At 37.7% G+C, this 21,768-nt stretch overlaps 1 protein-coding gene and 1 long non-coding RNA gene across 2 annotated transcripts; one reads left to right on the forward strand and one right to left on the reverse strand.

Moving 5' to 3' along the window:
• Window positions 1-10,703: 10,703 nt before the first annotated feature.
• On the forward strand, window positions 10,704-12,749 carry LOC122083957. Its single transcript, XR_006141767.1, has 2 exons — window positions 10,704-10,941; window positions 12,413-12,749. It is a non-coding gene; the product is annotated as an uncharacterized LOC122083957 (long non-coding RNA).
• Window positions 12,750-15,613: 2,864 nt separating this feature from the next.
• Window positions 15,614-19,507, reverse strand: LOC122083457. Its single transcript, XM_042651268.1, has 9 exons — window positions 19,043-19,507; window positions 18,398-18,549; window positions 18,061-18,156; window positions 17,915-17,977; window positions 17,396-17,464; window positions 17,196-17,298; window positions 17,021-17,092; window positions 16,097-16,185; window positions 15,614-16,013 (listed from the first exon to the last, which is right to left on the reverse strand). The coding sequence occupies exons 1-9, from the start codon at window positions 19,380-19,382 to the stop codon at window positions 15,861-15,863; spliced, it is 1,137 nt and encodes a 378-aa protein (XP_042507202.1). The 5' UTR covers window positions 19,383-19,507; the 3' UTR covers window positions 15,614-15,860.
• Between the last annotated feature and the right edge of the window lie 2,261 nt (window positions 19,508-21,768).

Genomic DNA, 21,768 nt, shown 5'->3' on the forward strand with positions numbered 1-21,768 from the left:
ACCTTGACAAGATCGATATACCTATCACCCGTATACACGGAATGAATCAGAGGCACGTGGTCCCTTTGATATACAAATAGGGGAATAGCTCGAGCAGATTGATCTCAGAGTGTTAACCAATAGCATCTCTTTGGGCACACCTAAATGTGTGTGATCTGCCCCAAGCACGCAAGGTAACACCCTCGCCGATAAGTTCTGTATTCCAGACCTAAATGGCATGGTATCAAGAGGTGTGATGTAACTGGGGGCGGCCCAAACATATGTGAGGGACCCTGACAGCTACACCACGGGGGTGAATAAAGGTAAGGCATGTTGTGCTCAATGCAAGAAGTGTATGCAAGTGATGAAAAGTGAAAAATAACATGTCAATATACAAACAATAAGGTACAAACAAAGCTATACAAACAATGGTCAATCAGGAGTATGATATCCCTAGTAGAGTCGCCACTGTAGGTATCATGGACCTCCGCCTGGATCGCCATATGGCGCGTAGCGCATGTACACACGCTAGGGTTCGACCCTAATGAGATGAGATATTATCCCCAGGTCATCAAATGCCAAAGGGGGGGGGATACACGTTATAGGTAAAAGGGAGTCACCACCTAGAAAGGGTCTAGGACCCATAAATGTCTCCCCCAATCAAGGGGAGAGACTAATGACTCTGATGGATAAGACTGGTTTGTACCAAGATTCTGGACAAGTGTCAAGTGACAGACTGGGAAGGTGTTAGGCACCCAGTCTGCCTGGCCCTAAGGCCAGTGTCTTTTTGTTTGACCAAAGTTTATTTGTACCCTACTAACTAGTCTTAAATCTAGGTCACTGAAAACCCTAAACTAGGTATCTAAGTAATGACATGTGTGAAACTCTAAACCATATGTCTATGTTATGCTAACCTAAGTTATAATGCAAATAATGAAATGATTACGCTAATTAAATATTAAAAACCCTAAATGATTTGATTAATGTGTTATGAGTCTTAGATTAAACTAATTAAATAAACTTAGCCCTAGGATTAGTTGAGCAACTCATGAAACCCTAAATTAACTAATTCGATTAATTGAGTATAACTTAGATGGATGATTAATGAACTTATGAAATCCTAAATTGAACTAATTGGTATGATTAAAGATTTAACACATTGTGAGGTCCTATAATAGATTATTTGCAAGCGGTACCTAAATGGTTGGTAAAGTAAAGTATGGTATGGAATCCTATTTATGCTAGTTTACAAATGACTTTTAACTAGATTAAAACTATGTTTATTAACTATATTAGATGATCAAAAGATGGTTATAATAAAAGCTAGTTAGTCTAGTTACACTTGTCTAGGGTTTAAGATTGAATTTAAAAGATTGGTTGAATGCAATATGAGTCCTACTTTGATCTTATTGTTTAATGGATTTTAGAACAACTAAGTGAAAGATGCCTAAAACTATCCTAGATTAGGTAAAAAAAGGATATGCTAAATCTAAGTATATACTACATTATATGAAATAAATCTAAATTGCTCTAAGGTTATGATTTACCTAATTAAACTGGTAAATAGATAAAAAAAAATAAAATAAAAAAAAGAATTTGTTAACTTAAATTGTTTAGATTAGCTACAATAAATTAAAGCAAAATTATTAAACCAGATATGATGGAAGCCAATTAGAGTATGATATGGATTAAAAATATTCCAACAAATGGTAAGAAATATGATTAGACCATGTTGAAAGTAAAATAAAATACCTAAGCTAGATTTACTGCTAAGCTTAAGGTTGTTTTTTTAAAGTTGAATTTAGATTAAAAGGAAGAAAAGAAATAAAAAAAAAAAGAGGGAAAAAGGGGGGGTTCGGTTGGTGCTGGTTTAGACATGAATGATGCGGCCAAGTGAAGGAAAGAAGAAGATGGTGGAATTCAGTTTCAGCAAAGGAGAAAAGAAAGAAAAGAAGAGGAAGAAGAAGAAGAAGAATAAGGAGTAGTTGCAGGTTTCGGTTGCAGCAGCAGGGAAGAAGAAGAGAAAAAGAAAAAGAAGAAAGGAGGAGAAAGGTGTGGCTGCAGGTCTGGTTGCAGCAGCAGGGAAGAAGAGGAGAAAAAGAAGAAGAAGAAGGGTGCAGCTGCAGGTTCGGTGGCTGTTGTAGGAGGGAAGAAAAAGAGAAAAAGAGAAAAAGAAGAAGAAGAAGAAGAAGAAAGGAGTAGTTGCAGGTTTCAGCCATGGGAGAAAAGAGAAAAGGGGCGGATGGGAGAGGTTCGGTCACAGAAAAAAAAAGAAGAGGGATGAGTTCAGGTGTTGCCAAGGAACAAGAAGGGAAGGGGAAGGGAAAGTTGTTGGTATGATGAAAAGAAAGAGGACGATGGCTTGGGATTTCGGTCATTGAGGAAGAAAGGGACTGTAGAGGGGCGGCTGGAGAAGAAAGATGGAAGAGAGGAAGAAGAAAAAACAGTGGGATTAGGTTAGGGCTGAGATCCTAATCTAAGGGTCTAGATTAAAAGAACAAAAAAACAATTTACAAAAAAAAACTAAACCAGATCAAATCTATTTAAGTAAACATGTAAAAAAAAACCAATTAAACTTAATTAATCTAAGAGAATCAATTAAACCTAAATACCTTTAATTGGACCGGAATAAATCAATTCACATCTAATAAACCGTATTGAACCAAGATGAAACTAATTAAACATAATTAATCTAAATAAATCAATTATTAATAAATGAGAAACTAATCTATTAATTAAACTAATTCTAAATCGCTATTGGGAGAAAATAAATAAATAAATATATATCTTAAACCGGCTTTAATCAAGAAACAAGGGGAGATAACCCTTGTGCTTCAAGCCCCAAATCGAACCGAACCGGACAAGATCTCCCGGCTCAAGGAAGGATTAATGTATTAAACTTTTAGACTTGGAGAATATTTGATTTTAGAGGGAAGAAGTTAGCCAAAACCTTAATGGGGCCTTCCTCTCTCCCAAATTCTCAATTTTTTTCCTCCTCTTTTTGGAAGAGAGGAAGGGCTATTCTTATAGACTTGGGACTTGAGACAATTCTCTCATATTTCTGATGTGGGACTAAAAAACTAGAGAAAAGTGTCCAAAAAGGCTTGCTTTTGGATAAAGGGGTTTGGGCACCATGTGGCACCCTTTGGTTGCTCGGAATGGAATCTGATACCGAACTTTGGAGTTAACTTTCGAGGGTTATATCTTTCAAACCGTTTGTCGGAATTCGACGTGTAATATGTCGTTAGAAAGCTCAGTCTGAGCACTATCCAATGATGTGAGACACGATTGTAGTCTTGACCGGGAACCTTTACGAAAATATGCATAAAGTAAGGACACGGATCATATAATGAAAGAGAGAATCGGGCGTCGATTCGCATAGTTCTCGCATCAAAGTGTAATTTCCGACTTGAGGGGACAAACAACAATAATCCACAACATCAAATTCTAATTTTTGAAAACATTTTCTCTTGAAAGTTTATAGGGGAAAAATGGTCATTTTCTACTTTAAGCTTGAAATTTCTCCAAGTCTAAAATGTCTAACATGTAATTCTTCATATTGTCATCATTGCCGGGGGGGTGACAAAATTCGGTGTCTACACTAGTGAGTAATAGTCCGCTGCATTTGAGCCTTCAAGGGCTGATTTTGCTTTTGTATGGATACTTACAGAATCTTGTTCTATTTCTTTTTCTTTAATTATTTTAGTTGAAGTTTATTGCTAATCAATCAAGGACTACAATCTAATTTTGTGTCAATAGCCTGAGAACAATTGGTGAAAGACATCCTTTATTCTCCCTAGTTCAACTTAATCATTGGTTATCTCTATCAATTTAGTTTACAATAACATAGAGCTGCTTATTTTAAGAGGATTTATATTTTTTTTTTTTGGGTGGTGTTGAAATTTTCTGCTATCATAAAACATACACTACAGAGCCCATGGACTGTGAGTTAGAAACATATTGCTTTCTACTATGTCAAGCAAGTTGGTGGATGCTAGTTAGTAAGAGTTCCATTTGTAAAGTCAAGAGAGGTAAGAGAGTGAAATCTTGTGGCATGATAGAATAATGTTCATACAGAAGGTTGTGAATTATTGCTACTTTCCCACTATAAACTGAGGTTAGAAAGTTGTATGGGATTGGTGAAAGATAACTCTTCATGTAGTCCAAGGAAAGCAAATATTCTTGATTAAGAGGACAAGATGTTAGCATGGAAAGAAGTTTGGATGTTGGGAGGGAATCAAGGTATGCTACACAAAGCCCCATAAACTGTCATTTCTCTTCTCTGGAATATGTTGTTGGCTAGGAGTTGTTCACAGAAATTACTGGTGGAGCCCAATGGCACCTCCTTCCTATATATTATCCAGAAAAGACATTGTGTAATAACCAAAATTCTATGCTTCACTGTTTCTACAACATTTTCTGTTCAATTTTTTTATACACTCATAGATTATTCTATATCAAATTGTAGGCACCAGAGAATGATTAAACTGGACTCTTAAAAACAAGAGAGACATGGACCCATTTAACAGTTTTGGAATAGTTCACTAGTCTTTGCAAATCATCCTTTTGTGGTAAATGTTTAATTATGCTTTCTACATGTTTGTGTATTCAGGCTTGATGGCTACATACCATGCGAAGAATGAATACTGTCTTCTCTCCGATATGTGCCAAGGCTTTGAGGTGTTTGTGAACATCGTCTCCCAATTAGAAGATGACACAAGTTAGAAGCATATCCACCACTCTACAGTGTCCTCAGCACCCTTATATTGTTTGGTAGGACCCTTATATTGTTTCTGAAACAGATAATAAATGGACACATTCTTCTTAGTTTGATTCCCCATATGTCTGGTCTCATTGAAGTGTTATTATGTTTTATAATGTACATATATTAAAGTATAAGATCAACAATATCTGCACATGATTTAGTAGGTTGTGCACACAATTTACATATGTTGGACCAAGCTGATTACTAGGTATATATGTCCAGAAGTTTTCCATTATATAAGGAACTTGGCTCCAGTACAGTCAGCAAACAGATTAAGCAAGACAAAAGAGAGGAAAGTCATCCCATACAAAGGACTGTTGAGCTCTAGCTCCAGCCGAAGCTAAGGCATCAGCCACACTATTAGCTTCTCTAAGACGATGACTAAAGAAATAAAGTTGAAATTACATCTATAAAGAAGACAATCTTTGATGATGGACTGAACTCTCCAGGGTGTCGCAGTAGTACGCTGATAAGAAGATTCACAACAAGAAGATTATCACTCTTAATAACGAAGTTGGTGATCCCACGTTGATGTGCTGCAACCATTGCCATTTTGATAGCTAGAGCTTCAGCTACTAGAGCTTAATTCCATCCAATGCCAACAGAGAAACCAAAAAAGAATTGTGAAGAAGAAGACCTGCAAACTCCACCGATTCCAGCTCTCATAGGATTCCAATGACATTTCACAAGAGGATGGGTAGGAGAAAGCCATTTGACAAATCTAGGAGACTTAGAATGGGTAGTTATCAATGATTCAGGGAAGAATTCCTTCGCAAAAGCAATAGCCTCCTGACAATGGATGAAACTTGAAACTCGTCTATCGAAAGACAAAGTTTAAATACACCTGCCCAGATATGCCAATAATGCTGCGGAAGAAAGATATCTTCAGGGACTCCTCTTTATTGTGAGCTCTAAGACTTGTAAATAGAAGGTTGATCATTTCGTGGAGAGGTTTACATGGAAAGATGTGCTCTAATCCAGCAAGATGCCAAATTTGTCGTGCAAAGTCGCAGTTCTTGAAGAGATGGTTGTTGTTTTGAACATGAAAATGACATAGCTGACATAAAGGGTTGAGCTACATACCTCTGTTTAGGGTTGAAACAGGGTCAGATTGGGCCGGGCTTCTTAAAATCCTAACCCAACTCTAGGTCCTCAAAATTCAACCCAGGTCCAACCCAATTATGTTGGGTTCATGTTCAGGCCAACCCTACCGGGTTCATAACAACCCAACTCAACCCTAATTGACCCTATCAGGGCCGGGTTCGGTCAGGTTGGGCTGGACTAGGTTAACCCTGGCTTCTACAATGGTTGGAGTCCTAAATTCTAATACAAAATTCATGGTTAAATTTTGAGTCGAGTTGGGCCGGTTTGAGGCCTCAACCCAAGCCCAAAGCAACCCTAACCAGGGTTGGGGTTTTTCAACTCTAACCCGGCCTCAAGGTCAGAAAACTTGACCTAAGCCCTATTCGGGTTCAGAGAAGGCCAAGGCGGGTTCGGGTTGTCAGGGCCAAACTTTCACCTCTACCTTTGTTATTGAGAAGATCAGGAAGTGGAACACTTTGATGTAAGATTTTCCACATCATGTGTTAAACCTTAGGAGCTGTCGACAATTTCCAAATTTTGAGCCAAACTGAATTTTCTGGATCTCTCACCCATTAAGACCAAAGCAGTAGGCGGAAGAGATTGTGAAATTACTGCTAGTTGTAACACACCCAACGGCTTTATCTTCAACCTGGAAAAAAGGGGATGGGAATAAAAAGGATTCGCCATACAATTTCTGGATGCCACCAATAGAAAATTGCATCTGATTTCCATTCTTTGTTTTCCTGTTCTATAAGTTCTACTACCCGAATGGGGGCTTGTCTTGGTAAAGGGAATGGAGCAGCGAAGGGAGGACAAAATGGGAACCAGCAATCGCTCACATTGAGACCACCAAAATGCATGGGTCGACAAACGGTATTCCAGGGCACTGTAGGAATATGAGAAGCTTCACCATTTGAGCAGAAGGAATTCTTGTTTAAGAGTTTTAGCTCTTTGTGCACCGAACCAAGGATTATAAAGCAGGACATGAAAAGTTGAGGCATGGAGGACAAGGAAGATTGAATCAAAAGTAGCTTTCTTGCAGGACTTAAAAGAACTTTGTCTTCCAATGTTGCAATTTTGCAGCGGCTCTTTGAATCAAAGTAGAACAATGACCTTTAGAGAGTTTTCCACTGATGAGAAGAATTCCAAGATATATATGTATCAATTGGGCTGGTAGGAGTGATGTGAAAAACTCACTAAGTTATCTCTTCGATGAGGAGGGAACAAGGGCAATGTAAGTTGGGATCTCTGTTTTGGGAATAAGGACAATGTAAGTTTGGTTCAAATAGAAGCCGTATTGAAGAAACTCTTGATTGCAGGGATCATCTCTACATTAATAGTGGGCCTAGGTTATGAAAAAACATACCAGAGTAACCATCTGGTCCAGGAGATTTATTCGTTAAGCATATTCATAAAAATTGCGGTAATTTCCTCATTAGTAACCATTATCCTCTTGAGAAACTATTCCTCGAATGTGATCGAAAATAAGATTCATGTGAAATTGAATGCTGAGTAGTATATAAGATTTGAAAGAGGGATTTGAAAGCATTACCAATTTCCGAATCAGAAAGCCCTTCATAATTAATAGATCGGATGATGTTTCTGGTATTCTCTTAATGGTGGTGAGATGAAAGACCATGGGATTACGATCACTATTTTTCCAATCCATGCGAGACTTCTTTTGCCACAATAATTCCTCCTGACGAGCAACTCTTATGAGAAAGCAATGACCTTCTTTTCTTCAAGAAGCCATTGTTCGGTTCTAATGTCAAAGGGGGTCCAAGGTAGAGTATCCAGCTCTTTTTTGAGATTCTCAAACTTGAGATTCAACTTTCCAACCTCAAACTTATTCCAATTCTTCAAAATACAATACAAGTTTGAAAGCTTACTAATAAGATTATTGAAATTGGACCCCTGAATTCTTTTAGAATTCCAATAGGAATTGATGATATCATAAAAGGAGGGCTCGAATAACCAAAAGCTTCGAATCTGAAATGTCTCTTAGATCTTGGAAGAGGCAGAGAGGTCTGTAAAATTAATGCTTTGTGATCAGATGTAGCCATTGTTTCTTGAATTACTGTAGCATGAGGGTACAAGAAGAGCCAATCCATGTTGGGAAAAAAAAAAATCAAGTCTAGCTTCAATCCTTTGAGTACCAACTTGTCTATTGCACTAGGTAAACTATAGATTTTTTTAAAATCAGAAAGCAACTTAGCAGATATGTTCACAAAGCCACTGCCTACAAAGGTTATTCATGATTCATCTAAAGGAATGAGCTTAAAGCCTATGTCATAGGTCATGTGATGGACACCCAACCTATGTGAAGAGGTAAATTCCTGAATTAGGTCAAAAGGGTACAAACGAAGTCACTGGATGACTTGTCTAGTACTACTAATTAAGTGTTCATTCTGGTTAGATGAGAAAGTAGTACCACCACAAAGAAAAGAGAATGAGTTATAAACTCTTAATCAAGTGAAATCTCATAAAATGTGGGGGTATGCTAACTGTGGTGCACACTATGCGTTGACCTAAGTGGGTGTAGAAGGTGTGGTCGTCTACCAATAAGAATTTTAGAGGCGAATTCTCTAAACATCCATGAGACCAAAATAGAGGACAAAGCTTGGAATAAATGTACTACTTTTGTCATGAAAAGGGGAATATCGAACGTTGACCGATAGGATATGGATGGTGAGCTAGCCAACTACGATGAAATGGAAAGGTTCAAGAAGTCTGACTTCACTCATACTCTGTAGCGTAGTTCATCATGAGTAGTGTAGGTTCAAGTCATGAAGACACCTGTAACGATGTGTGCTACTATGTTTAACACACTCAGTATTATGTCTACTTTATCGACATATTTTGAAACTTGTGGGGGAATTGTCAGATTTTATATTATAAATATAAAATGTTACATTAGTATATTCTTAAACCCCCTCTTTTTGCTTTTTGAAATAAGTTTGTACACAAGTAAGGACAACTTGCAAAGGAGCTAAAGTAATTTTTTGAAGTTTAGTCTCACATTGGTTTTGGATGAAAGGTGTGAGGGATATATAAGTAGGATTGTTTCTTAAAGGTGCAAGCCCTTTAAAGAGGAACTCTCCATTCTCATGTGTGTGTGGGGTCTCCTGTGGTTCTTTTGAATTGCGTGCGTCGAGCTGACCCATACACACAGTTACACCAATTACACATGTGTATACATGAAAGGACTCATACGAACCTGTACAATAGTTCATACACTAGTTACATACCCATTGGCATAAGACATGTATCTGTATCTCTGTCAATGTTGTCTACTTAGTGTTCTGCAAACTAAACAGTCTCTGTTTTTCCTGAAACACTCTGTTTTCTACCTTTCGTATATAATATAAATACTGAATATTACCTTCATTTTTCCCTATTGCAATCACTTATTGGAGTTGCACCTTAAGTAGTTGGTGAGTTGTTTTAGCTTGGAGGTGAGAATGTACAGTCAAACCGGTTGCACACAAATACGGGGTGTTCAAATACCTTAAAGAGTATACCAATATGACTCAACTTTACATATTTTAGAGGTCTTCTATTTACTTTCCCGCATCTTTGTTTTAACCTGTAAGTGATACTCTCCTTCTTCATGTAATAATATTTTATTAAGTGTTTGTCAAAGTCTTATACATATTGCCTATATTATGTTTCTTACAAAAATTAGTAGAAACAATAGACTTTTTTGGATACGAAGTTTATGACTACTTATCCTCCCTAGTTGAGTTGATGTTTGAGACATATATTGCAATCCTATTTTCCTTTTTGAGTTGTGGATTTGATGTTATGGGTGTGTGGAATGATATATCTTTTTTTATGATGGATCCAGGTTTATTAGATTGTCCATTGTAGCAGTGCAATTTTGTCAATATTTTCAGGCCGTCATGTTAGATCCTCTATTTTCTAATAAAATGCTGTCAAAATTGTAATAAGAATTTAACAATTTTCATAGTTTGCCTCGTACACAACATAGAACAATTTAATTAGTTAAAGAGAATGTTAACTACATCTGGTTCAAATACATCAAATTTTCAGACTTTCTTGCCAATAAATACGACCACAAACACACCAACAAAGAAAACTAACACAAAATTATAAACAAGATTCATTGATCTAGCAAAATTCTATGTTTCATCCACCCTTATCTTCACACTGCGCACCTCCTGCTACAACCCCTGTAACACATCTTACAACCCACGCACCTTCTCTCGCAATCAACACACTTCCTCCTGCAACTCTTGTAAATCAGGGGTGGGATTGCACAAAAGATTGGGAGTTGATGCATTAATGGGTTCATACCATGTGAAGTAGTTGTATCCACTATAATTTGAGAAGCTATAAAAAAAAGTCTGTTTGGGTTATCGATAGTCTTTGAGATCCTAATCACTGTTTTTCGATTACATTTACATTTTATGGATCTATACTTGATAATGTAACACCCTAATTCCACCTATATACTTTACCTATGAACAGGCAGAAGTACCCGGCAGAGAAGACCAATACTGGCTTGGTTGGCAGTAGTGAAATGCCAAGGAGGGAGAGGTGACCCCACATTTACCTGTTTGGCCTGCCAACAGTGCTAGAGAAACCAACAAGAAGAGTGGGCAGACTAGTAATTCACCACTTAGGAAGGGGTTAAGTAGGGAAGGAAATGTTTTAGATCATAGGGGACTAGTTTTGGCCAAACCGGTGGGTGACAACCGGCCAGCCAGTTTTCCTAGCAGAATCAGAATTCTAGATTTTGTGTCGTGGCCCCTACATACATACCTCTCTGTGATGCAACCTCTTTGATAATATTTCAGAGGGGAATTGGTAGATGTATATGATATGACATGAATTAAATAAACCATATATATATATATATATATAGATAATTAAATTAAGCTCCACCCAAACAGGCTCTAAGCCTTGTTCGGTGGAGAGGAAATATAAATAATTGGGGTATCACCGAATACCCCATTTGAGCTGCTATTTACAGTAAACAACAAGAAGAAGATGAGAGAAAGAAGAAGGAGAAGAAGAAAAGAGAAGAGGAGAAAGAGATAAGGCAGGAACTGGGTTACCTGAGGTAGACTTTGGATCGATTGTGCCCATAGGTAAGTATCGTTCTTCAGTAAATTAGAATATGTATGATGATATAAAGTAGGGTTTAGGTTTTACTGTAATCAGGAAATCCCAGTGAACTAGGATTTCACTAATCCTACTAGGAAAAGTGAAATCTGAACTAGGTATGGGACTAGTTTGGTGAAATAGGATGTTATACCTACAGTAGACTTGGGTATATTTGTTGTCCACTATTATAATTGCTGGAATTGAATAGAAATGAAAGAATTTAATGAGTTTTAATTTTATTCATTGTAAAATTTTTACTGAACACTGATTTGAGTTCCTATTTAAAGAAGCTACCAAAGAGTGGATTCAACCCAAAGCAGTGGTCAAAATCTGGGCACATTACGTGATTTCACTGCACAGTAGTCTAAGAAGCTTAGAGAAGGAAGCAGAATCGAATTCTGCAGAAATTTGGGGAACCGGTGGGACATGACCGGCCAGTCAGTTGTTCCTACTGTATCCCACTGGTTGGGATTCCAGAAGTGTGAAAGGCTACTGTTTTGACCTTTAACCTTCCAAATATACTGGGGACTTGTAAAACATAGGTAAACAGGATAGTATGGCATATTCCCACCCTGAATTGAAACCTATCAAGGAGGGTTAGGCATGAGGATACCCCACTGAATCTAAACTTTATAATAATATTTTAATGATATAATTGATGATTGAAATATGCCATTAAATAAGGAATCTGACTTGCAGTGTGAAAACCTACCCAGTTCAGAAAGGAGAATTTTTTTAATTTTGAATACGAAGGTGAGTGGGTGCCTTTGATTTTGTTTATCGAGTGTTTTAAGTATAGTTTTCCTGCAACTCATGCATTTGATGTGTGTGTACGCAACTATTATTGGCACTAATGTTGGATTGTAAATAGGAAAAATTGGAACAAGTTAAGCAGGTAAGTTAGGACATTGGTGAATGCCCAGTGCACTTTGCATTATTGTGTGATATGAATGGTGAATGTGCATCATATAGACATTGTGGGCTAAGATATCACCACTCGAGTGCTACAACCCCTTGTCAGTAAGGGGATAGGTACTGACTAATCCCGATATGTGGCTGCCTGATCAGCAATACACTTCCATGGTATGAAGTATTGTGCTCATAGACGAATAGTAGCAGGATACGACATACTATATGCTTGACTGCACGGGGTTACTAACCTAGGGGTTAGCCGGGGACCGAGGCTCTGATTAGGACTGGCTGACTCCTGATTGTAACTAGCTTGTATTACTGAGGCCCAACGTACAAAGTAGGGAATACCACTTACATTGCATAGCACTATACCCTTGATTGTCAAACTTAGTAATGGACTAGGAAGTAGTATAATATTAAATGAATTCATGAACATCATTTATCAGTATGGAGCATGCATTACATCATTTGTATTGTGTGTGCTTGCTTGCCCCAACCCCTCACTGAGCATGACGTGCTCACCTCTTTTACTTACCTTTTTAGATGACGAGGCCAGTATTTTTCCGACTTCCTACTTTGCTCATGAGATATTGACCATGGATCACTTGGAGTATTTTTTAGAGGATGAGGCCGACCATGGACCCGATTGTGACTATGACGACTATGCCTGCAAAGGCCAGTACTTTTGAGGAGTAGAGAGTTATCCTGACATTACCTTTTTGTGTATATACTTCCGTTGATAGCACTCTGATGTCTATAATTGTATATAGTTACTTGTGAGAAGTTATACTTTTTTGTGTAAATATTCTTTTCAGATAAATGTACATATATGTATACTTTCATTTGGATAACTATAATATAAAGTATCACTTATAAACACTGGAAATGATGTAACATATTATGCAAATAGGCTTTTTATATCATATGAACTCTGATGTATAGCTGTGTGTTGTGGTGGTATGAGATACCCTGAGTTCAGATTCTGGGGAAACATGTTGATTAGGTACGGTAAGGTGTCCAGTGCTGCATATCTTGGCCTAATTGGAGGCAAGGTGTGACAGATAACTTCAGGATTGCTGTAATTAATACATGAGGAGATATTTACCTATCACATATGCCAAAAAAAGAAAAATTAATCTAATTTACTGCTCAACTAAAAAATCCAAGTTGTCAGACAATTCAAATAAGAATCTATATAGACCATTACTGTGAGGTGGATGTTTAAGTTCTAGAAATAAACTTCTAGTTGTATCTGATCTTCATGTGTCAATGCAAGTTCATTTTAATTAATATACAGGGCAAATCTCCATATTCAATTGGCCACAGAGACACCCTATATATGACATAGCAATTCATTTGTATAGAGGTGCACTAATATACATTAGAACTCCACCATTGCAATACAGTAGAACTCCACCATTGCAGAGGTTCAACAGGGGTTTCAATCATTAAGTAATTTTGGATCACCAAAATTATCAAAACCAGTGGTTCTTGTACATTTCTATATTCCAAAGAGAACTGGAGACAGGACATATAAGACTTACAGAGAGACACCTAATTCATGAATAATCTATACAAAAAAATATAGCTGCTAATGTTTCATTATGCTGACAATCGATATGCCCATGTGAAATTCATTGGTTATCTAGTGAAGAACCCCAATCGAACCATTATTGAATTATTATATACCTCTACCCCATGCCTCTACACAAGTTCAAATTGTTATTAATCCTTCTGCCAGAGTGAATCAACTTTATTTTAGATGTAACTGACACAATCCTAACCTAGAATCTTCCCAAAATTAGGTTTGAAACCCTAACCCTTAACAGAGATGAGAGAGAAGACGAGAATGAGAGAGACTATGTTTCCAATTGCAGGTCGTTTTACCTTTGCCAAAGTTGGAATTTGCTGGAGATGAGAATACGATTTGAGCCAACTCCTTCGCCTATTAACCACGACTTTACATCCTCCATTCTTAAGTTTGAAAGTTTGAGGTTAATATTTAGACAAGGAAGATAAGGATAAATCTGTCATTTGAGTTGCATTTCTAACAGGATTAACACCACAAAGGACGGAAGTAATTTCAAACTTAACAAGTGAGGGAAGTGTAGTTTCTTAATAGAAATAATGAAAAATGAAGAGCTCAAAGGGTGACTTTGTCGGATGGTTTTTGAAGGAATAATATGATCAAAGCTGATCCGTTGACCACCTTGAAAGTCACATAGTTGACAGGAAAAAAGGAAACGATGTCATACCAATGATTATAGAACCCAAGAAACTCCATGCCAATATTAATGTAGACACCCTTTGTTGGAAATTAAGTTTCAAACTATGGTTAAACTAGTCTTTTCAAAATGGCCTTTTTAAAATTCAGCTTTCCCCCTTAGAAGTGTCTCTTCCTACCTTTTGAAATTCAGGCTTCCCCTTTTTCTTACACATATAGTTGATTACCTCATTAGTGATGATGTACTTACCTCTGATTTGTTTGCCTTTGACAAAAGCCACTTGCCAGGGTGAGATTTTTTTTCTAAAAGAGGCCTTGGTGGGTTTATCATTAGTCTTGAGACGAATTTATAAATGACATTACACAGATTGATCGGCCTAAATTGATCAAGAGTACAAGGATTTTCACACTCCGGGGTTTGGGTAATTAGAGTTTGGTTGATTTCCACCAGGAAGGCTAAGTATATAAGAACTCTTGGAGCGTTTGAACATTGTCATCTCCAACAATGTGCCAAAAAGATTGATAAAAGCATAGATGGTATCCATCTAAACCTGATCCTTTTGATGCTCTAATACTAAATTCTACGTGATCAAAAGGACCTAGCCTAATGCCTCATTCTCGGCCGGTGTAATTACACTTTGAAACAATTCATGTAGAGGCTCAGGATTAGCAGGTTGAAGATAATATGAAAAGGGATCTGAATTGATTCCCACAAACCAAGCTTCTGTCCCTGAGATTGGAAACCTATTCAGTGTCACTAAGATTACTTGACAACAAAAATGTGGTTAAAATTGGATTTTGTAACAGCATGAAAGCCAGTCTTCCCAAGGCTTCTGTTTCCAAAACAACTTCACACCATATGTACATGCAGTTGTTAATGTAGAAATGCAACCCTAAAACGATGCAGAAGATAATGGAAAAACAGAACAAACAATGCACATGGATTTTACGAAGTTAGGCAAGGTTGTCTACGTCCCCAGTGAGATGAGACCCTACTTCACTATCAATGGAGAACAGGGTTACAACGCTCGTCCCTCACACCTCTCAGTATTTCTTATATTATAGAGAAATAAATCATCGCTACAAATATATAACGAAAAACTCTAATCCGAAAAATACACAACTGCCTTCAAATAAAAAATTCGAACAGGGGGCTGCACCACCCTACACCCCCTACTATGCAAGGGGCCTCCTGCCCCCTTACAACCCCATGGCCCGGTAATTGGCTAGCGGGACTGCCATCCTGCTTGTCAAGGTGCTACACCAGTACTTCCTAGATTAAATCGTGACGAAATACAAGACATCGTACACCAACAATTAATAATATATAAAACTACATGATTCCTAACACCACGAAAGAAAAGTGACATCTGAGACATTGACTAGCTCAGTTTTGAAACCATCCAGTGTTGCCTCGAATATGATTCACTTAGCTTTCTTTTTAAGCAAGCTGACCAGCTGTAGATACCATATCATGAGTTTTGGACACTATTGTACACAAAATGTAAGGGGACCGTGAATTATTAAAGAGATACTACTTTCCAGATAAAGAACCCCTTGTTCTTCTATACTATTTTGTTATACACAACAACATTTTCATCTACATCTAGCATCCTTATACAATATATTCCTCCATATATTTATCTTTTCATGGAATAATTAAGCTCTGCTAACTAATATACAGAACTCCTCCAAGCTAAGATTCCTTGCAGCCCTATTAGCTTGAAGAGGGACTTCCGCTTCCTTATTATATTGACCAAACCTGTCCTATAATTTATTTGATTTTATTCCTTCTAATCTAAGCTGTTGGATTCTCTGCCGCAATCGACGCCGGTGATCATGAATCTTCCAAAGGCCATGTCCTAGTATAACCGCCGAATATATGCCATGTGTTATCATGGGAGATAGAATGTTATTTGTCTGCATTGATGAGAACAGAGAATAAATCAATCAAGATCAAGCATGTTCTTGTAGATGTTGATAATAAGTGTAATTGGAGTTACCTGGATCCATTCAAACCCTAGGTAAAGGGCCAGAAGTCCTTCCAAGAGGGGAGAGTAGATTTTTTTCAATTGCCTTCTCTCATACCAGGCTGCATAGAGAACACATATAGTTAATTTCAAAAAGGAAATATATTTTCAAGGAGTAAATCACTTAGAACATGTAGAAAGATATTAGCTTCTACCAAAATCACCAGGCTCATAGTTAACTCAAAATCCCTCTAAGGTACATATCAGCCCATGAACAAAAAGATGTTTAACCAACAGTACAGTGGTAAACCAAATGCAGTCAGCCAGTCCACATCGGCTACTAGGATATATCACCCAGCCGGTTGGGTTCTTCTGGAACAAGGAAGGTTGGAGAGTCAGATCTGCTAAAGAGTGAAAGTGAACATGGCAAAGCTGGGAAGGGGGGGTAGCTTGATAAACAAAGTCGGAAAGGGTAGCATACAAAAATCCTTGTTGAAAGGATTGTTGATAAAGCATTAACAGCCCCCATTCCCAGGAAAGAGCTGTTTCCCTCCCATCTTTCCCCGGTAACTGGTGAGGTATATAGTCCCAGTGACTCATTTGAATATGAGTAAACGACCACAAAATCAACCATGATGCCTCACAAGTCACCACAAGTTTAAAATACAGCAAACAGTTTTTGAGTCCATAGACTGCATGATTACAATCATCTGATGGTCAGTGTTTGGACCACTATATGCCTTTTCTGGGTAAACAGAATGCAAGTCACCAACTACATTGGACCAATTTACAATGGTAACCTACTGGTTTACCGCTCATAAGGAATAAAATCCTGAATCTATATCATGTTTAAGGTTTCATTATTCCCAATAACTTGTTATACTTTTTTTTTTTTTTGGGGGGGGGGGGGGTTAGAAAACTTGTTATACTTTTCAAGTTCTAGAACAAGAGACAAACCTGCAAAGAGCTTTTTGAGATCTTCACGACCGGATCGAGATTGTAAGACTGGTGCAACCACATAAGTAGGATCTGAGCATAAAGAAAGCAACTCCATTAACCAAGATAAAAACCAGATGATTATGAGAATGGAAAGAAAAGTTCTTAAAACATGGAACAGAAATGAAAAGACAACCTTTCGGGGAGGCAGCAACATAATAGAGTGATCCAGTGAGAGCAGCTGTAATCACAGCTGAAAATGCTTGAGCAAATGGCACAAATGGAGGAAGCACACCAGCCTACACAAATCTCAGGTGATAAAAATCAAAACATAATATAGTAGCAGCTACAGTTACAACAGTAACAACAATGATGATAACAGGAGTAAGCCCATACCAGAGCTGCCATTCCTCGAGCATCCCTCATCAATTCAGTACCTCTTAAAAATATATCAGCCAATGCTCCCTAAAAAGTTGAAAGGATTTTGATCAAGATTCTGTTTTTATAACAGAGGGAAGTTGAACAACCACTTCTTTGAGCAATAACCAAAACAGAAACGACTATTCCCTTTGGTAAATGATCAACTTTGAAAGACTGCCCTGGATTAATAATTTGAATAGAATCTCAAAGTATTGACTCTATGTTTCTTTGATGTTACTTACCACTAGAGTAGATAGTAAAATAGGTTTCTCAGTTGAACTAACTAAAACTAAAGATGCTTTTACAATTAAACCACCGGTTTGTAGCATTTTAATAATGAGTCCTAAACCATCTTGAGTAAACTCAAATACATTGGATGGGGGGAAGTGGAGTAATAAGTATCTCAAACCATGGCACAGAAAGATAATGCAGAGCCAGAGCAACCTAGTATAGAATGTCCATGAGTCAATTTTGGATTTTTTGTGGGAAACAGACCTGAACCGCAGCACGGTAGAAAAGCTCCTCTCCCACTGAACTTGCAGTAACAATGAGTATAAACTGCAAAAGGGAATACCATTAGGTTCCTACCTTCAATTTTAGCAGGATATATAACATGAAGGAAAAAACATCCAATTTATTACCTGCCACGGAGACATTCCATAGAAGAAGCTCCTTAGCTCCTCATCCTCCACATCTCTGATGGCACGAGCATGAGGTGATACCTTTACGACTTCATCCTATGAGGTCATGACAACTTGTTCAATGAATAAGTAATAACAGATTAAAAAAATCTAAAAAAGTTATAGTAAAATTTTTTGTTCATTAGAAAAAATAAAAATGAAAAGAAAGGAGATGAATCTCTTCCAATATTTCATCCATCAAACACCATAAACTGCATGGTTCTTTACCCATATAGAATCATAGAATACATTAAACATTTATATAGGAATCTTTTGAGATGATGACCAATTTACATACATCTAGTATAAAGAGAAGGGCCAGAATTGGAGGAGCTGCATATCCAAGCCCTTCTAGGACAGCATCTGATGATAGATGGAATCCCCCCAAGGAATCGATTCCAGAGATTGAGCAGATAAATCTTCCAGCTAGAGCCATTGCAACATATATGCCTGATTTTTGCCAAACAAAAGACAAAGAAGATCAAATTATCAGAGTTCAGAGCTGGTGGGAAAGAAATGATGATTTAAATGACAGGAAGAGCAGCTCAACACAGAACTTGGCAAACTGAATCGACTCAGCCGGATTTTGAATCAGTAATGCCAGCATATAAATATAAAGAGATAGATGGGAACTGGAAAGTCAACCAGAGGACCAGAATACTGCTTAGTGTTAGCAGAGCCAAGTGAGTCAACTCGGCCGCGTTATTAAAGTAGGTAGATTAGATGAAAAGTCATTAAAGCAAGGCAACCAGAATCGGTTCTTCAGATTCATGAAAAAAGATAAAAAAAACCTCTAAAAAAGGTACTTTCAGCAACAAAAATGGAAACAAAACACCTGAAATAAAACAAAAATTCAAAACTTTCAGAAATTTAAATTTAAATCCACATTCAAAGATCTCAACTCAACACTTCAATTATAAAAGATCTATAAACAGAAATTTACCAATTCCATAGCTAAGCCTCACAATAGCACCCAATTTCTCCCAAACAGGGAAGTCACTACCATCATTAAAGCTCTGATTGAATGTAGTGACCTCCATAGCCGGACCTGCATACCTTCTTCCACTCTCACCTTCCCTTCCTCCTTCAATCTCTTTCCCTCCCTGTTCCACCGAAGATCTAATCGAAGTACCCGAAACGCTAACTCCTCCATCTAAGCTCCTCTTCCTGTTCGTCTTCCTCACCTGAAAATCAGAAAACTTGGAACCAGAACTACAAACTCCAACAGAGGAAAGTGAAAGCAGAGATGGATTCCCAGATCGAAAAATCAATGGAAGCTCCATCAGTAAAGCTTAATTCAACTGCCGATTCGAACCGGAATCGTTCAACCATGGCTGTCTCTGCTTCATCATCTCTTCTGGTCGGAACGAACGTGGAATCCTCAAAACCACTATGAAAAACAGTTTTGTTATATATATGGGACCTTTCTGATTTAAGTATACATATCAAGATAGGAAGCTCTAAGAATCTGAGATGGGGATTGGACGGTCGAGATGTTAAATTTGGAATAGTAAGTGGGTCCTAATGCTTCGAAACGACTGACAGAGTGGACTTCTTTTCAGTTCGTTGCTCTTCACAATAGCGGGAGAATAATTTAGGATATCCGGTTGGCCAATGAAAATTTACCACGTAGATAGAGGATAACGTGGATGGGTAGATATGAGATATCAGCCTTTAGAATGGTGACGCGTGGAAGGAAAAGATTTTTTGGTAAGTGGTTCGAACTCCGAACATTCTGCTTCCGTGTTTGTGTAATGGTAAATCCAAAGATCGCCAAAATGGAAGATAATGTTAGACTGCATCGGTGGTTGTGTTCAAGTTGGATGGTATGAAGAATTGTGTATCGACTTTACAAGTGTCGAGGAGAAAGGAGTTCATACTCTCACATCTTACTTTGATCTTGCAATGTAACATTTTCACAGGATCTCACTGGACAGATAACGAAAATGATGCATTAGGAAATACCATTCAAACCTTAGATGCATTTCCTTTATAGCTATGTTTGACTTTTAGGATTTTAGGTATATATTGAGATGGATTCTAAAACATGTTACTTTCTTGGAAAAATATAGTTACGTGAGAAAGTGATCTATGTTTGTTTCATTGCATGTAAGGGTGTCAAACAATCAATGCAATCCATTCGGTCTGGATTAAATTAAGGTTCATAATCTTGATTCTTAGATTGGGATCAATCTCGATTGATATAAAGCCAGATCACCCTAAACAGAGTAGGATCAAATCTCCTCTTTTTTTTTTCCAATTGATTTTTATTATCTTTTTAACTTGAATCTTACCAGTGGATTAGTATTGAATTGATAAAAACAAGGATCGATGATCTCGACCAATGCTGATCAGATCAGAGGCGAAGATCTATGATGAACCATGGATTATATAATTTTTGGCTCTTAGTATATATCAGTTTGGTCTGACTATTGCAGATTGATTATTGGATTATTGGTTGGTCTATAAAATCAAAACCGTAATAGATAACGAACGTTTTGATCGGTCCAATTGATTTTGATACCTCCGAATGGTTTGATCTTCAGCTTCTATCATGCTACATCATAGGTAGCATGTGTACAACCTAAAGCTTCTGAATCACAAAGATCACTAAGAGGCCATTTGGTATAGTTCATAAAAAACGTTTCTAGCGTTTTTTCGTGTTAATAGAACGAAAAAACGCTGAAAACCGTTTGGCATGGTTAGGGTCCGTTCCAGTTTTTTCGAAACTGTCAGGGCCGTAAGAAACGAAAATTGCCTAATTTGATGAAACGCTCGAAGGCTGTTCCGTCGGCAAAGTTTCGTTCCAAATTAATAGAGGGAGGAACGATCGTTCCCAATTGTCCGCGATAGAGAGAGGATAGCAGAGAGGAAAGAAGAGAGCGCCCAGTTCGGTTCTTCACCTCAGGTCTGTGCTTCGCCTCTCCTCCTTCTTCTCCTTCTTCTCCTTCTTCTTCTTCATTTCTTCTTTTCTTCTTCTATTCAAACTCTTCTTCTTCTTCATCTATTGTAACCACAGAGAGGGTTTGTGTGAAATTTAGGGGTTTTTTTCTCCTTCTTCTTCTTCATTTTTTATTTTCTACCAGAGACAGAGATCGATTAGCTAAACAAAGTTCTGGTTTCGAATAGTTTGGAACTCGCACAGAGAGAGGAGAGAAGAAGAAACAGGAGCTCGCCCCCTTGTGAAATCTCCTCTGCAGGTAATTTCGATTTCGGCTCTTCTTCTCCTTCTTCTTTTTCATCTCTTTTAACCTCTTTCTTCTTGTATTCTAACCTCTTCTCCTTCTTGTTCATCTATTGTAATCACAGAGCAGGTATTGGGACAAATTTTAGGGTTTTTCTAGACCCCCTATACAGAGAGGTAACGTCTTCTTCTTCTCTTCTATTTCGTCTTCTTCTCTTCTATTTCTTCTTCTTCTCGTTTGCTTCCTGAATCCATACACCTCCTGTAATATTCTTCTTCCCCATTTCGTATTGTTTCTCTGTTATTTTAATTTCCCTGTTGTTAACGAGTCAACCGAGTGGTGAGAGATTTGTTGAATCTCTTTCATACCTTTCCCACTCATTATCAAACTTAGGGATTAGAGTTGCTATTTCTGGATTACCCTCCCTGAAGAATCCCAACCCAAAACCCTGCTGCAATAACTGAAAATCTGGCCTTTTCTCTCT

Source organism: Macadamia integrifolia, chromosome 7 (assembly GCF_013358625.1).
Source record: "Macadamia integrifolia cultivar HAES 741 chromosome 7, SCU_Mint_v3, whole genome shotgun sequence".
Taxonomy (NCBI): Eukaryota; Viridiplantae; Streptophyta; class Magnoliopsida; order Proteales; family Proteaceae; genus Macadamia; species Macadamia integrifolia.